Source organism: Branchiostoma floridae, chromosome 8 (assembly GCF_000003815.2).
Source record: "Branchiostoma floridae strain S238N-H82 chromosome 8, Bfl_VNyyK, whole genome shotgun sequence".
NCBI classification, from domain to species: Eukaryota; Metazoa; Chordata; class Leptocardii; order Amphioxiformes; family Branchiostomatidae; genus Branchiostoma; species Branchiostoma floridae.
In genome coordinates this window covers 20,929,963-20,944,896 of record NC_049986.1, presented here as the reverse complement: position 1 = coordinate 20,944,896, position 14,934 = coordinate 20,929,963, and the positions used below count along the sequence as shown (strand labels likewise).

Sequence of the window (14,934 nt, the reverse complement as noted above, 5' to 3'; positions counted from 1 at the left end):
TGAAACGAAGTCGAAAGTTGCGCACGCATTCGTAATAAACAAGGGACAATTATCCTAGTGGTCTTATTACAGGTTTCGCTATTTGACGATTGTAAGGCTTTGGATGGCCGTTGCGATCTTCGGATTTTGACATTTTCTTACCGCCCAGCGTTTTATTCAGGTTTCAACAAAACAATACACTGTGGAACGCTAGGCAGCGAGGCTGGTATCGTGACCACAGACATATACATGTACATATACATACATATACAAATACAATACAAAATCATCATCTTTAAGGCAAAAGCAGGCCTTCTGTCCATTCTGGGTATACCTTCTCCGCTCTTTCGGCGCTGTAGTGCCATCATGGATTACCAGTCGGCGCTTCAGTACCGCCTGAAGTTCCTGACACAAATAATACTATAAAACAAAATGCAATGATCATTCCTTCAAAATATGCTACCGTATTACATTTTCCCCTGACATTCAAATGTAAATCTGTCTATATCTATTGGCAAATACTGATTTCTATGCTTGAAATAAAAGCACGTACTACTTGGAAATAAATTATTCAATTTACGGAAAGGACCACCAAAGGATTCATAGATAAATAAAAGAGGTTATAGTATGTACATACTTCTGGTACAATCAAAACTATCATACCGAACCCCTTGTCTCGATGTTAAGTGTTGCTGTTACATGTCTATTTACTCCATCTAGTCCATGTATGCGTAAGCAGATACCCAAGTCCTCACCTCAGAGTTTGCTTAGCATAATTGAGCTAGTCCCAGCTGACCACCCCGACGTCCAGGTAGGCAGACCCTTCAGACATGAAGACCTTCTCAGGGCCGCCCGTCTCCCTGACATTCGTTCTATGGCAGATTCATCGTGAAAAAGAAAACAAATGTACAAAGTATATACTACAAGCATGCCCTGAAGTTAAACAATTTCTGAAGGCCTTGTCCCTACGTAAGTGTACCCGTCTGGCAAGTTTTGACGTCATTGAAGTTTTGACGTCATTGCAGGTTTTGACGTCGTTGGATCGGAGAGCGATCTTGGCTGACAGCTTGCGAGTGGATCTATGACAGTTGGTGTTTTTTAAATAGCTGTACAAGCTGATTTCGCAAGCTTACATTCTCAGTAGGCCTGAAATGTCATTGAAACAAGTTAAAGGTGTACACAAATCGCATCTCAAATCAACCATAAAACACAAACATCGTCTGAAGGCGTGTCTCAACATGAGCGTACTCGTCGGACAACTTCTGATGTCATGACAGACATGTTAGATGGGTGTGCTTATGACTTGCAGTTGTCAGGTGATTTTCCAACTGTTTTTAGAATGGATCTAAAACATTAACTTTACTAGATATTTACTCAGTTATACTAACATTATTGTGCAAGAGTTAAAAATGTACATACTTCGCATCTCAAATCAAACATAAAACACACAACATCGCCCAGTGTTGCAGATCACCCCTCGTGAATTATGGACTCTTCCAGCATGACCAGTGAAAGATGCCCGAGGACGTCACTTCGATTATGTTTACTCCAGTGGTCATGACAGAATCGCCCGAGGTTTGTTTGAAGGCCACGGCACTATCAGAATATATCTGTATGTGACATCCAATGAAAACATTCATTTATTATATGTATCCCGTGTTCATTTCTATTATTAAACTTAAGTGTCCATGACAAAAACGCCCAGGCTTTGTTAGCGACCAGTCCTGCAAAAATCCCAACATTGTGAAGTGTTTGCAGAACGCCCCTCAACAGTGGTTTCTTCCGAAGCGACCTATTTACTTGACCTTTGACCTTCGAATCTTCTGTCGAACATACATTCGAATCTTCCGTTGAACGTACCTTCGAATCTTCTGTCGAACATCTGCCATAACGAACACAACATTTATTTCTTGTCTGACACGATTTCAGCGCACTGTAAAGTCAACATTCCAAGCTAACAGGTAAGTTCCTGCAGACTCCTGTGTTCGCTCGTAACATTGATATGTTTTCTAGAAAAGCATCTAAAGTTTGGCTCTACGTGGTGAGAGGGGTAACGGATGAAACGTTAGAGATCGTTAGAGAGTCGTTCATGTCATAAAATTGGTGACATCCCATACCAGGGGCTCGCAGTAGTGGTGGTGGTAATTTAATTTAGTTTGGGCTGCTGCAGTGGTTGGGGACTGCTTTTAGGAGATGCTGGGTGGAACATACAGACACCTAAGACTCAACTCTAGTTTATTTCAAGCGTTAGAATAGGACGCTAACGTCGCCGTTCTAACTTCGAACGGCCGATCCCGTATGCATGCGCAGGTACGGTTGTCAAGCGACCATATATCTAAGAAATGGCATTCTCCTAATATTCTTATTCTCGTACCAACTGGCTGACGTGTAAAAAATTCCATTTGCACGCAATGTGATTAAAGGGACATAATGTAACATTAAAGTCACTGTTTTCGGTCATTTCTCTACATAATTAGTTGAGTCTACCTTATTACACTGCACAGCAATATTTACAACGTATGGATACGACTTTGTTGAGCCGTGAGGATGTCTTGAAATATGCGCACTTCCCTCCGCCGCTTGAGTTGTCCGCCATTTTATTCAACTCGCCGGCGAGCCAAAGTGCGCTTTAGAACGCGTTCGGTGGTTCGCTCGAATCATTACTGAAGTTTGTTGAAAGTCCCGCTACGCTCCGAAGATCTGCGACCGCAACGGTTGATTCGGAAATCTACGGTCGGCTTACTTCCGGTAGGCTACCCGGAAGTAAGTGAATTTGGTCGCGGCTTACTTTGACGTTGTTAATTAGCACTAGAAATGTGATAAAATGACGCAGATAAGTTAGAAATAAGTTGCAAATGTCAATCTGAATGGAGATTTTCAAGTTCAGAACATTTGAAATTTTGGCGCCATATTTTTACATTATGTCCCTTTAAATCTCAGGTTGTTAAATTTATGATTATGATTGTCGGAGCTTCCAAATGTTGATCACATTGTTCAATTGATATCCTACTGTTCCATGATATATGTTGATAAAGGTAAATATAGGCTGTAATGGCATCGTTTAACTTTTTTTTATAAATGAATGGTTTTAGAAATGGAGGAGAGAAGCTGTGAGATTCCTGTGGACAAGCTCCTGACGGTACACCCTGATAACGAGGCAACCCTAAGTGAGGACCAGATGCAGACAGCAGACACGAGAAGGCAGCAGGACAAGGAAAGGGAGAATCCATGTGAGGAAACCTGCTGTGTAGGCGCTACCCAGTCGGATAACAGGACAGGCAGCGGAGTGGACCAGACAACAAGCACTGGAAGGCAGCAGGACATTAAAATTAAAAAGGAGAGTCCATGTGAGGAAACCTGCAGTGTAGGCTCTACCCAGTCTGATAACGAAACAGACAGCAGAGAGGAACAGACAACAGGCACGGGAAGGCAGCAGGACAAAGACAAGGATGACGACATTAAGTGCGAGGAAACGTATGGGTTAGACTCTGGAAACGTACATGTACAAGTCCGTGCAGAGCAGACGGACAGGCTTCCAAAGAAACGCTACAAATGTACTGAGTGTGACTATAGGGCAATCTCAATTTCTAGCCTATTAATGCATACAAGAAAACATACAGGTGAGAAACCCTATAAATGTGACCAGTGCGAATACTCTAATGCATGGAAAGGCCATTTAGGCCGGCACATGGCTAAACATACTGGAGAGAAACCCTACATTTGCGGGGAGTGTGGACACAGAACATGCGACAGATCTGCAATGTTCGTACATATGAGAAGACACGCAAATTACAAGCCGTATAAATGTGCCCAGTGTGAGTATTCAACTGTGCGAAAATGTGACTTGGACCGACACATGACTAAACACTCTGGTGAAAAACCCTACATGTGCGGGGAGTGCGGATACAGGACGGCTGAGAGGTCTCGCCTAGTCGAACATATGACAAAACATACAGGTAGCGAGCCCTATGAATGTAGCACGTGTGACTATTCGACTGTACGAAAAAGTGATTTGAAACGACACATGACTACACACTCTGTCGAGAAGCCCTACATGTGTGGGGAGTGCGGGTACAGGACGACTGACATGTCTCACTTAGCCGTTCACATGAAAAGACATACAGGAGAGAAGTCGTACAAATGTGACCAGTGCGACTATTCTGCTGCGCGGAAAGACTTTTTAGACCGACACATGGCTAAACACTCGGGTGTAAAACCCTACATGTGTGGTTATTGCGGGTACAGGACAGCAGACAAGTATTACATAGCCGCACATATGAGAAGACATACAGGTAGCAAGCCCTATAAATGTACGGAGTGTGACTATTCAACTGCACGAAAGGGTGATTTGAAAGAACACATGACTACACACTCTGGCGAGAAGCCTTACATGTGTGGTGAGTGTGGGTACAGGACGGCTGATAGGTCTCACCTGGCCGTACATATGACAGGTTGCAAGCCCTATAAATGCACCGACTGTGACTATTTAGCCGCAACAAAAAACTATTTGAACCGACATATGTGGACTAAACACCGGTGAAAACCCTATTTTTGTGGGTAGTGAGGATACAGGGCTTCTGATAGGTCCATCCTAGCCGTTCATATGAGAAAACATACTAAAGAGATCCCCTACAAATGTGAGCAGTGCGAATATTCTATTGCACAGAAATGTCATCGAGACATCACATGGCAAACACTGGTGAAAACCCTAAATGTGTGGTAAATGTGAGCACAAGACGTACAACAGGCAAATCTACTGGTACCCTTTTTGTAAATACGTAAAGACATCCAGTTGAAATACCTTCCAAAGAATGCTGGCACTATGTAGCACAGAAAAGCACATTATTTTGCCACCAAGCACAAGAACAACACACTGGTGAAACACTCTAGATGTGTGTTCATGTTCATGTAAATACGTTACTCTATCAAAGTATATTGCAAATCCATTTATCTTCTAATTTTCACGAATTGACAGTTGCTTTGCACAGCCCTTCAGCATTTGAACTGTTGGTATTTTTGTTCGCAAATGTAAAAAAATATATTAAAAATGGTAATGTTAAGAGATAAACGTTCACTTAGTTAAACCCAATTGTTTTACAAAACGGTCGAAACACAACGGACACTGTGTATACTATAGTACTGTTGTGTAGTAAGACCAATGTATGCATGTGCAGCTTTCTAGTACTAGTATTAGGTTGAGAGTATAAGGAAAGGGGAGGGGTGGTGGTGACCTATTTTGTTTGGGAAAGGGAGATGTAGGGAGCTCGAGGAAGAGTGGTAAAAAGTTAGTAGAAATAAAGTACCACGAATATTTGAATATATTCATGCCTGTTCACACTCATTTATGTTTCTAATGTTTGAAGATTCACAGTTTAACAATGTGGTGAGCTGAGGCATGTCCTCAAAATGTTCGATTCGCGATGGTCAAACAATGCCAAAACATGTAGGTAACGTAGCCGTTGAAGTGAAAATAAACACGCCTAAGTCTATGTTTTTGGGTTGTTGCAATTGTTTATTTTGTTCGTAGATGAGAAATCGACAGGACACTGGTACTACAAAATCAGTCTGAAGCACCAACGTGACTTGTACTCTATGACAGGGTCCTTTATAGTCGGGAAGGGAAAGTAGATTGGTCAATTGGGATACCCCCTCCAGGTAAAGTAATACAGAAGAACTTTATTGCACGACAATTGTACATGGTACAAAGTATGGCAACAATTATTACATAAAGTACAAAATATATATAGAGAGTATAGGATAAAGCTTAACATCATAGTCAACATAACAATAAGGGCTAACATGCATAATTCATCCATACAGTATCATAATGAAGTAGGCGTATCATTAGCTTCAGTAGGCTTTCTAATAGCAAAGCAGTCCTTGATATATTTGCCTATTTATACATGTTTGTCCAGTAGACTTTGATGACAGTCAGTTGGAGCCATGAAATGCACCTGGTTTCGCAGTTTGAAATGGCCAAAAAACTCGAAGGATTTGTTTTTGTGCCCATTGGAGGAATGTACAACACACTGCAACTGCAACGATAGACCAAGCACAGGCGCGACTCACATAGTACAGTCCGACATTTGTGGTTTCAATTGGGTAATCAGGTTTGTAAACTTTGACCTTTGATACCGGAAGCACTGACCCGTAATTGTGCCTGCCCACCATCTTGAACTGCGGCGTAAACATCTTTTACGTAAATCAAAGACTATTTTGAAGATTTGTCAACGCTCTGCTGATCCTGCAAGTACACCAAAGCACAGGTAAGACGTTCGTTGGCTACCGATGTCCACTAATTGATGCTAATGAGACAGTAAGAAAGTAGCACGAAAGTAGTGGGGTGTAGCCTGGGTACCATCCGGATAGTAGTTCGCTTCTACGTTCGCTTCTGCTATGTGAAGCGACTGTATATAGTGTATAGTGAATGTCAGAGCTAGAAGCGACGGTATATAGTATATAATGAACGCCGGAGCGAACTACTTTCCGGATGGTACCCAGGCTAAGTGGGGTGGGGGTGGGGAGGAGAATCTCATCATGATTATGAAGGAGGGATCGATCATGGAGAATAGCTTTGAGTATAACAAAGGAGGGTCCTTGATATACACATTATGGGCAAATGAACCAGAAGTCGAAAATTCATATGTAACTCCAAGCAGTCTCGTTTGCAGACATCATAAAACAAGACGAATTTGATTTCGTGTCTTCAGACAGTTCCAATATAAATATAGCCCTTCAAGAATTTACCCAAACGTAAAGTTCACGACAGGGGTAAGGATACACGCAAGAAAGGGTTTGGCAATGAATATTGCATGACGAAATCTGACGTATGTATTGTTGTTCTGGGATAAAAGCATGCACATTGATTGTAATTTGTATGGTAACTTTCTTTTAATTCTGTTAGTTATGTTCTATGCGTATGTTTGCAGTTGTTAGAAATGGCCGAAAGAAGCTGTGCGATTCCTGTGGACGGACTGTCAACTAAACACCCGGGGAATGAGACAAACGGCAGCGAGAAATTAGACACGGAGAAGCAGCAGAACAAGGAAGGGGGCTTTTTATATGAGGAAACATTCGAGGTACAATCCATCCATCCAGACCAACAGATGGCTAGCCACTCCGTAGAAAGCCCCAACCAGTGTGGAGAATGCGGATACAGGGCGTATGACAGGTCGTACTTAACCAAGCATATGAGAATCCATACAAGAGAGAGACCTTATAAGTGTGACCAGTGCGACTATGCTGCTGCATATAAAAGCTTTTTCGACCGACACATGGCTAAACACGCCAGAGAGGAAAACTACAAGTGTGGAGAATGCGGGTACAGGACGACTCACAGGTCTTCCTTTTTCCGACATATGACAATACATTCAGGTGAAAAGCCCTTCAAATGTGACCAGTGCGACTATTCTTCTGTAAGGCAATCATCTTTAGACCAACACATGGTTTATAGACATTCAGGAGAAAAACCCTACATGTGCGGGGAGTGCGGGCACAGGGCGGCTTCAAAGAACAACCTATCCCGACATATGAGGATACATTTAAAGCCCTATAAGTGTGACCAGTGTGACTATTCGTCCACGGACAAAGAGCGTTTAGACCGACACATGCTTAAACATACCAGTGAGAAACCTTACATGTGTGGGGAGTGCGAATACAGAACGGCTAGTAGGTCTAACTTAGCTAAACACGTGAGAAAGCATTCAAGCGAGAAACCCTACAAATGTGACCAGTGCGACTTTTCGTCTTTATACGAATCAAGTTTACGCGACCACATGGGCAGACATACTGGTATTAAACCTCATGTTTGTGGGAAATGTGGATTTCGGACTGCTCACAAGTCCTACATGTCCAAACATATGAGGACACATACGGGTGAGAAACCATACAAGTGTGATCAGTGCGACTATTCTGCTGCACAGAAAGGTGCCGTAGACCGACACATGATTACGCACACTGGAGAAAAACCTTACATGTGTGGGGAGTGTGGGTACAGGGCGGCTAGAAAACATCAACTTTTAGACCATATCAGAAGGCACACAGGCGAAAAACCCTACAAATGTGGCCTGTGCGATTTTTCTTCATCGTGGAAGAAGTGTTTAGATCTACACATGATCATGCACGCTGGTGATAAACCCTACATGTGTGGAGAGTGTGGGTTCAGAACGAATGACAAGTCCTTTCTGTCAAAACATATGAGAAGACATACAGGTGAGAAACCCTACAAGTGTGGCCAGTGTGACTATTCTGCTGCACATAAATATTCTTTAGAACTACACATGGCTAAACACACCGACGACAAACCCTACGTGTGTTCGGAATGCGGATACAGGGCGGCTGTAAAGTCCTACCTGTCCAAACATATAAGAACCAAACATAGAAACCATAATTAAAGGTGTAAAGTCGTAGCAGTGAGACTATTCTGTTGTACGAAGATACAGTTTGGACACAAGACCGCACACAACCCTTCCTTTGTAAGGAACGTATTATCATGCTTGTCTTTTAGTGCCTGTCTTTTATGTATACATGGTCAAAACAAGTGTAAAATCTACATGTATAAAGTCACTCATCATCTATCCAGATGACGTACCACCTATCCGGACATGGTGAAAACCCCTACACGTTTGAGAGTGCAGGTTTACGGGGATATTTTACATTTAGCGTGGCATAAGTTGAAAATATAAAAACTTTTCTGTCCGACGGCATAAAGGAAATGGGACGAAATAGAAAGCCCGACAAAACACCTTAAAGCGCGTGAACAAAACAACAGCCTTAACCTCTGCTTAGAGAGTAAGAAAACGTCTAAAAATTGTGTTCATCAAAGTTTGCATTTTTGACATTATTTCCCTCGGAGGAAGCTCTTTTTAACTTACAGTTATACCCAGAAGTGTAAGTTCTGCGACGTTTGCCTCAGCAATGATTCTGGATGCCCCTCATATATGCATGTCTAATATAATAGTTGAATAATACTAACGTAACCACTGATAGTTGCTGTTGATACGATGATATTGTATTCCCCCATCTGGTAAAATGTTATTGATTAGATAAGACATTCTTTGCAACACATTGTAGCTTATAACTAGCCAAACGACTTTATAACACTGCATTGTCATTGATATTATGAGTATCTTCTTGTTCTTCTAGACTTCACTGCATCTCAGTGTTTTTCTTACTAGTATGCTATGCTTTCTTCATATCTGTTACATTACACAGAAACACTTAAGATTAAAGAGCTAATTCTTTTGTAATACAATTTTTAATGTGTTAATGTTTTCTTTATCATACCGACACATGACTACACACTCTGGTGAAAAACCCTACATTCGTGAGGAGTGCGGATACAGGACGGTTGAAAATGCGGGTACAGGGCTTCCGATAGGTTTAGCCTAGCCATACATATGAGAAGACAAACTAAAGAGAACACCTACAAATGTGAGCAGTGCGTCTATTCTGCTGCACAGAAATAACCTCCAGACCATCACATGGCAACACACAGGTGAAAACCCTACATGTGTGGTAAATGCGGACACGTACAGCAGTTACATCTACCCTATTTGTACATAAGTGAAGACATCCAGGTGGAATACCTTTCAAAGAAGGGGGCACTGTCCAGCACAGAAAGGCACTTTACTTTGCAACCTATATAGCTAGTGCAATACACTGGTGAAATGTGTGTTCATGTTCATGTAAATACTTTATTGAAGTATATGGAAATCCCATGTATATTACAGTTTTCACGAATTTGCAGTTACTTTGCACAGCCCTTCAGCTTTTGAACTGTTGGTAGTTTTGTTCGTAATGTAGAGAATATACAGTTAAATGGTAATGGTAAGAGTTAAATGATAATGTTAAGAGTTAAATGGTAATGTTAAGAGTTAAACATTCACTTAGTTTAATTTGTTTTACAAAACGGTCGCAACACAACGGACACTGTATAGTACGATTGTGTAGTTAGACCAATGTATGCATGTGCGGCTTTCTGTTATTGGGTTGCGAGTATAAGAAAAGGGGAGGGGGTGACCCATTGTTTTTTGGGAAAGGGAGAGGTAGTGAGCTCAAGGAAGAGTGGCATGGTAAAAGGTTAGAAGAAATAGACCACCACGAATATTTGAAGATTCATGCACTGTTCACACTCATTTATGTTCATAATAGTTGAAGATTCACAGTTAAGCAATGTGGTGAGCTGAGGCTTTTCTCCAAATGTTCCCAATGGGCAAGCAATGCCAATGCATGTAGGCAATGTAGCCGTTTGAAGTTGAAAATAAACAACGCATAAGACTATATTTTTGTGTTGTTGTTAACTACAATATCAGGTTGATGCTCCAATGTGACTTGTACTCTATATTCGGGAAGGGAAAGTGGATACCCCCTCCCGTGGTAAAGTAATACATGTTTGCCCGGCACACTTTGATGACAGTCAGTTGGATCCATGAAATTTACAACGTGTAGCGGTTTCAGAGTAGCGGTTTGAAATGACAAAAACACTTCAATTACTTTTTTTGGTGCGTGTTTGAGAAATCTACGGGAAACTACATCGGCAGACCAAGCACAGACATGACTCATACAGTATAGTCCGTCATTTCCGGTTTCAATTGGGTAATCAGGTTTGTAAACTTTGACCTCTGAATACCGGAAGCACTGACCCGTATTTGGGACCGCCCGCCATCTTGAACAAGTGCGTAAATATCTTTTCCGTAAATCAAAGACTATTTTCAAGACTTGTCAACTCTCTATTGCTCCTACAAGTACACCAAGCCTCAGGTAAGACGTTTGTTGACTACCTAAAGTTATGCCCACTAACATATGCTAATACTAGTATGACTGCTAGATAGCAGCTCAAAAGTATGTATGTGGGTGGGTGGGCACGGGTAAACTCACTTCATAGGCCCTGTGAGAATTTGGTCATACGCCACCCATTGTCAACAGACGGGAACGCACTAGCATGTCTGCACTCTCGGCCTTGTCTCAGCTTATCCGCAAATGCTACCATCGTGCTGTTTTCATCAGTATCTTAATGACAAATTTACCAACACTTTGACATGAATCACTACTTGTTAACATTTGGAGAACTTAATCTATGTTGGCGTAAATTGCATAAGAGCAAATTCTCACAGGAGTCTGCCCGTAGTGGGTTCGATTGGTGGGATGGGGTGATATGGGCGGGATTCTCACTGCGATTTTAAAGGTATAAGGCAGGGACAATAACCCAGTGAAATTAGCCAATCATTTATGTTGGAACTAAAGCCACGAAATCAAATTCGTCCGTCTTGTTGTATGGTGCATGTCCTAGACTGCTTGGCAAATGTAGTTTATGGGTCTACGGGAAACAACATCGGCAGACCAAGCACAGGCACGATTTCTGGTTCATGCGTCCATATATGGCTACACCAAAGATGTTACAATGACGTCCGTCAAGAATTTCATTTAGCCAAACACACAATAGTAGTTGTAATACACGAAATGATATGTTGGTTACTGCTTAAATGTTCTGGGATAAAAACGTACACATTGATAGTATGTATGGTAACGTTTTCTTTCTTTTGATTCTGTAAGTTATGTTGTTGTTGTTGTTGTTGTCCTCATTTAACGTCTATTATTTCGCTAGACGTGGTCTCTTGGTGCTGAGTAACACATGGTTCGCTTTTGAGTTAAGAGTCTCTCTTGGTATTTAACTCTTGGTTCTTTCAATCTTTGTGCTTGAGAGTTGCTGGAGGATTTTCTAGGAGAGTACGTCGAAACGGTGTGTACTCTTATGTTCTATATGTTTACTGTTTTTAGAAATGGCCGAAAGAAGCTGTGAGATTCCTGTGGACGGACTGTCAACTGAACACCCGGGGAATGAGACAAACGGCAGCGAGAAATTAGACACGGAAAAGCAGCAGAACAAGGAAGGGGGCGTTCCATGTGAGGAAACGTTCGAGGTACAATCCATCCATCCAGACCAACAGATGGCTAGCCACTCCGTAGAAAGCCCCAACCAGTGTGGAGAATGCGGATACAGGGCGTATGACAGGTCGTACTTAACCAAGCATATGAGAATCCATACAAGAGAGAGACCTTATAAGTGTGACCAGTGCGACTATGCTGCTGCATATAAAAGCTTTTTCGACCGACACATGGCTAAACACGCCAGAGAGGAAAACTACATTTGTGGAGAGTGTGGATACAGGACGGCTCACAGGTCTTCCTTTTTCCGACATATGAATATACATTCAGGTGTAAAGCCCTTCAAGTGTGACCAGTGCGACTATTCTTCTGTAAGGCAATCAACTTTAGACCAACACATGGTTTATAGACATTCAGGAGAAAAACCCTACATGTGCGGGGAGTGCGGACACAGGGTGGCTTCAAGGAACAACCTATCCCGACATATGAGGATACATTTAAGACCCTTTAGGTGTGACCAGTGTGACTATTCAGTTGCAGACAAAGGCCGCTTAGACCGACACATGCTTAAACACACTGGTGAGAAACTCTACACGTGTGTGGAGTGTGGATACAAAACGGATAATAGGTCTCACTTTGCTCAACATGTGGGAAAACATGCAAGCGACGAACCCTACAAATGTGACCAGTGCGACTTTTCTTCTGCATGGGAAAAGAGTTTACACCAACACATGATCAGACACACAGGTGCTAAACCTCACTTGTGTGGGGAATGTGGATTTAGGACGGCTCACAAGTCCTACATGTCCAAACATATGAGGACGCATACAGGTGAGAAACCTTACAAGTGTGATCAGTGTGACTATTCTTCGACACAAAAATGTGCTTTAGCCCGACACATGCATACGCACACTGGAGAAAAACCCTACATGTGTGGGCAGTGTGGGTACAGGGTGGCTACGAAACATCGCCTATCTGAACATATCAGAACGCATACTGGCGAGAAACCCTACAAATGTGACCAGTGCGACTTTTCCTCATCATGGAGAAAAAGTTTGCATCAACACAAGGCTATGCATGCTGGTGATAAACCCTACGTGTGCGGGGAGTGCGGGTTCAGGACGACCAACAAATCTAACCTTTCTCAACATATGAAAAGGCATACGGGTGAGAAACCTTACAAGTGTGGCCAGTGTGACTATTCTGCTGCACATAAATATTCTTTAGAACTACACATGGCTAAACACACCGACGACAAACCCTACGTGTGCTCGGAATGCGGATACAGGGCGGCTGTAAAGGCCTACCTGTGCAAACATATGAGAACCAAACATAGAAACCATAAAGGTGTAAAGCCGTAGCAGTAAGACTATTCTTTTATACGAAGATACAGTTTGGACACAAGACCGCACACAACCCTTCCTTTGCAAGGAACATATCATCAAGCCAGTCTTTTATGATACATGGTCAAAACATGTGTAAAATCTACATGTATGAAAAGTCACTTATCCGGACATTGTCATACATGTTAAAGATCCGTACATCTGTGGAGTGCGGAATTTAGCGTAGCATAACTAGAAACTATGAGAACTTCTCTGTCCGCCCACAGGAAGAAAAGGGGACAAAATAGACAGTCCGTAAAAACGAAAGTCACAAATTAAAAAAATAGCCGGAGCTGAACATCTGCTTTTGGAATATGAAAACGTCTATTTGTGTCCATCAAAGTTTACATCTTTGACATTAATTTTTTTCTATAGGAGTGAAGCTCTTTTGAACTTAACAGTTATACCCAGAAGTGTACATTCTGCCACCTTTATCTCAGCAATGATTCTGGATGCTCCTCATATATGCATGTCTAATATAATAGTTGAATAATACTAACGTAACAACTGATAGTTAATGTTGAAACGATGATATTGTATTCCCCAATCTGGTAAAATGCTATGTATTATATAATTATGTTATTGATTAGATTAGACATTCTTTGTAACACATTTTAGCTTACAACTAGTACTACCCAAACGACTTTATAATACAATGCTGCCATTGATCTTATTAGTATCTTCTTGTTCTTATACACCTCACCGCATCTCAGTGTTATTTCTTATTACTTAGTAGTCTTATTAGTATGTTATGCTTTGTTGATATTCGTTACATCACATGGAAACATTTTAGATTATAGAGATGGTATTGGAGATATAGAGCTTATTTTGGTTTGATATTTCTGTTGTTTCTGCGCATCAGTTCAATCAGTGTATTATATGTCTTAAGATCTGTTTTCTTATTTCTTTAGTTACACTTTGACCTGCCCTTATTTGATAGAAACGTACATAAAATAGGCTCGTATCAGTTTGGGACGTTTGTATATTATGCGACGCTTGGGTCTTGAAATAAAGCCACTTGAAAACACGGTTTGATTTACGGTATTCGTTTCTTGAATCTGCACGTTTGTATACGATTAAAAGGATATCAATAAAATTCAATGTTAGACGCTTATGTTTGAGGATTACTGAAGTCTACTTGTTACTCTGTGACACTGGAGGGTAACCTCCAGTAACAGAGTATTGTAATCACTTTGTGCGTTGGCTGTTCGCACCTATATCTCTATGTTCCGTATGCCGCAATCGCATGTGGATTGGCATGTCGTCTGTACTCGGTTAGGAAATGATGCGCGTTTTTTTTTTTCGCCGTAGCTGTTTTTATTATGGATGTAATAATTTCAGTTTTCACCCCTACGCCGTCCGGTATAGTGGTTCAGGTCTTCCTTATGATTGTGTCTTAAGCGTTGTAGTTATTTGATAACGTCAAGCAGATGTTGGCCTCGTCGGAATATGCCATCTCGTTCGGGCTTTGCGTTTCCAATATTGAGGTTGGTTTGACATAGCATACTGTTAACATTTTGCGCGGTTGATAGTCATATGCATGTTATGGTTAAAATGTGTTTGATCTTTTGGAGCCTTTTTTTTCGCGGTAGCTATTTTCATTATCGATGTAATAATTTGAGATGTCACCCCTATTTCCCTGCTATTGTAGACCAGCTGGCTTATAGACGCTGGGGTCTGGCAATTA

At 41.6% G+C, this 14,934-nt stretch overlaps 3 protein-coding genes across 3 annotated transcripts; all 3 read left to right on the top strand.

Moving 5' to 3' along the window:
- The first annotated feature begins 1,870 nt into the window (after positions 1-1,870).
- Positions 1,871-4,666, top strand: LOC118421394 (gastrula zinc finger protein XlCGF57.1-like). Its single transcript, XM_035828657.1, has 3 exons — positions 1,871-1,940; positions 3,072-3,199; positions 3,317-4,666. The coding sequence occupies exons 2-3, from the start codon at positions 3,074-3,076 to the stop codon at positions 4,517-4,519; spliced, it is 1,329 nt and encodes a 442-aa protein (XP_035684550.1). The 5' UTR covers positions 1,871-1,940; positions 3,072-3,073; the 3' UTR covers positions 4,520-4,666.
- A 1,454-nt stretch (positions 4,667-6,120) lies between these two features.
- LOC118421616 (zinc finger protein OZF-like) lies at positions 6,121-9,020 on the top strand. Its single transcript, XM_035828976.1, has 2 exons — positions 6,121-6,245; positions 6,909-9,020. The coding sequence occupies exon 2, from the start codon at positions 6,918-6,920 to the stop codon at positions 8,370-8,372; it is 1,455 nt and encodes a 484-aa protein (XP_035684869.1). The 5' UTR covers positions 6,121-6,245; positions 6,909-6,917; the 3' UTR covers positions 8,373-9,020.
- Positions 9,021-10,608: 1,588 nt separating this feature from the next.
- Positions 10,609-14,281, top strand: LOC118421513 (gastrula zinc finger protein XlCGF57.1-like). Its single transcript, XM_035828827.1, has 2 exons — positions 10,609-10,740; positions 11,758-14,281. Exon 2 carries the CDS (start codon positions 11,760-11,762, stop codon positions 13,224-13,226), a length of 1,467 nt encoding a protein of 488 aa, XP_035684720.1. The 5' UTR covers positions 10,609-10,740; positions 11,758-11,759; the 3' UTR covers positions 13,227-14,281.
- The last annotated feature ends 653 nt before the right edge of the window (positions 14,282-14,934 follow it).

Excerpts from the sequence above, each read along its gene's own strand:
- LOC118421394 (XM_035828657.1), top strand. The coding sequence starts at position 3,074 with ATGGAGGAGAGAAGCTGTGAGATTCCTGTGGACAAGCTCCTGACGGTA. Across the intron at positions 3,200-3,316 it reads GGCAGCAGGACAAGGAAAGG|GAGAGTCCATGTGAGGAAAC; the intron begins GAGAATCCATGT and ends AAAATTAAAAAG.
- LOC118421513 (XM_035828827.1), top strand. The coding sequence starts at position 11,760 with ATGGCCGAAAGAAGCTGTGAGATTCCTGTGGACGGACTGTCAACTGAA.
- LOC118421616 (XM_035828976.1), top strand. The coding sequence starts at position 6,918 with ATGGCCGAAAGAAGCTGTGCGATTCCTGTGGACGGACTGTCAACTAAA.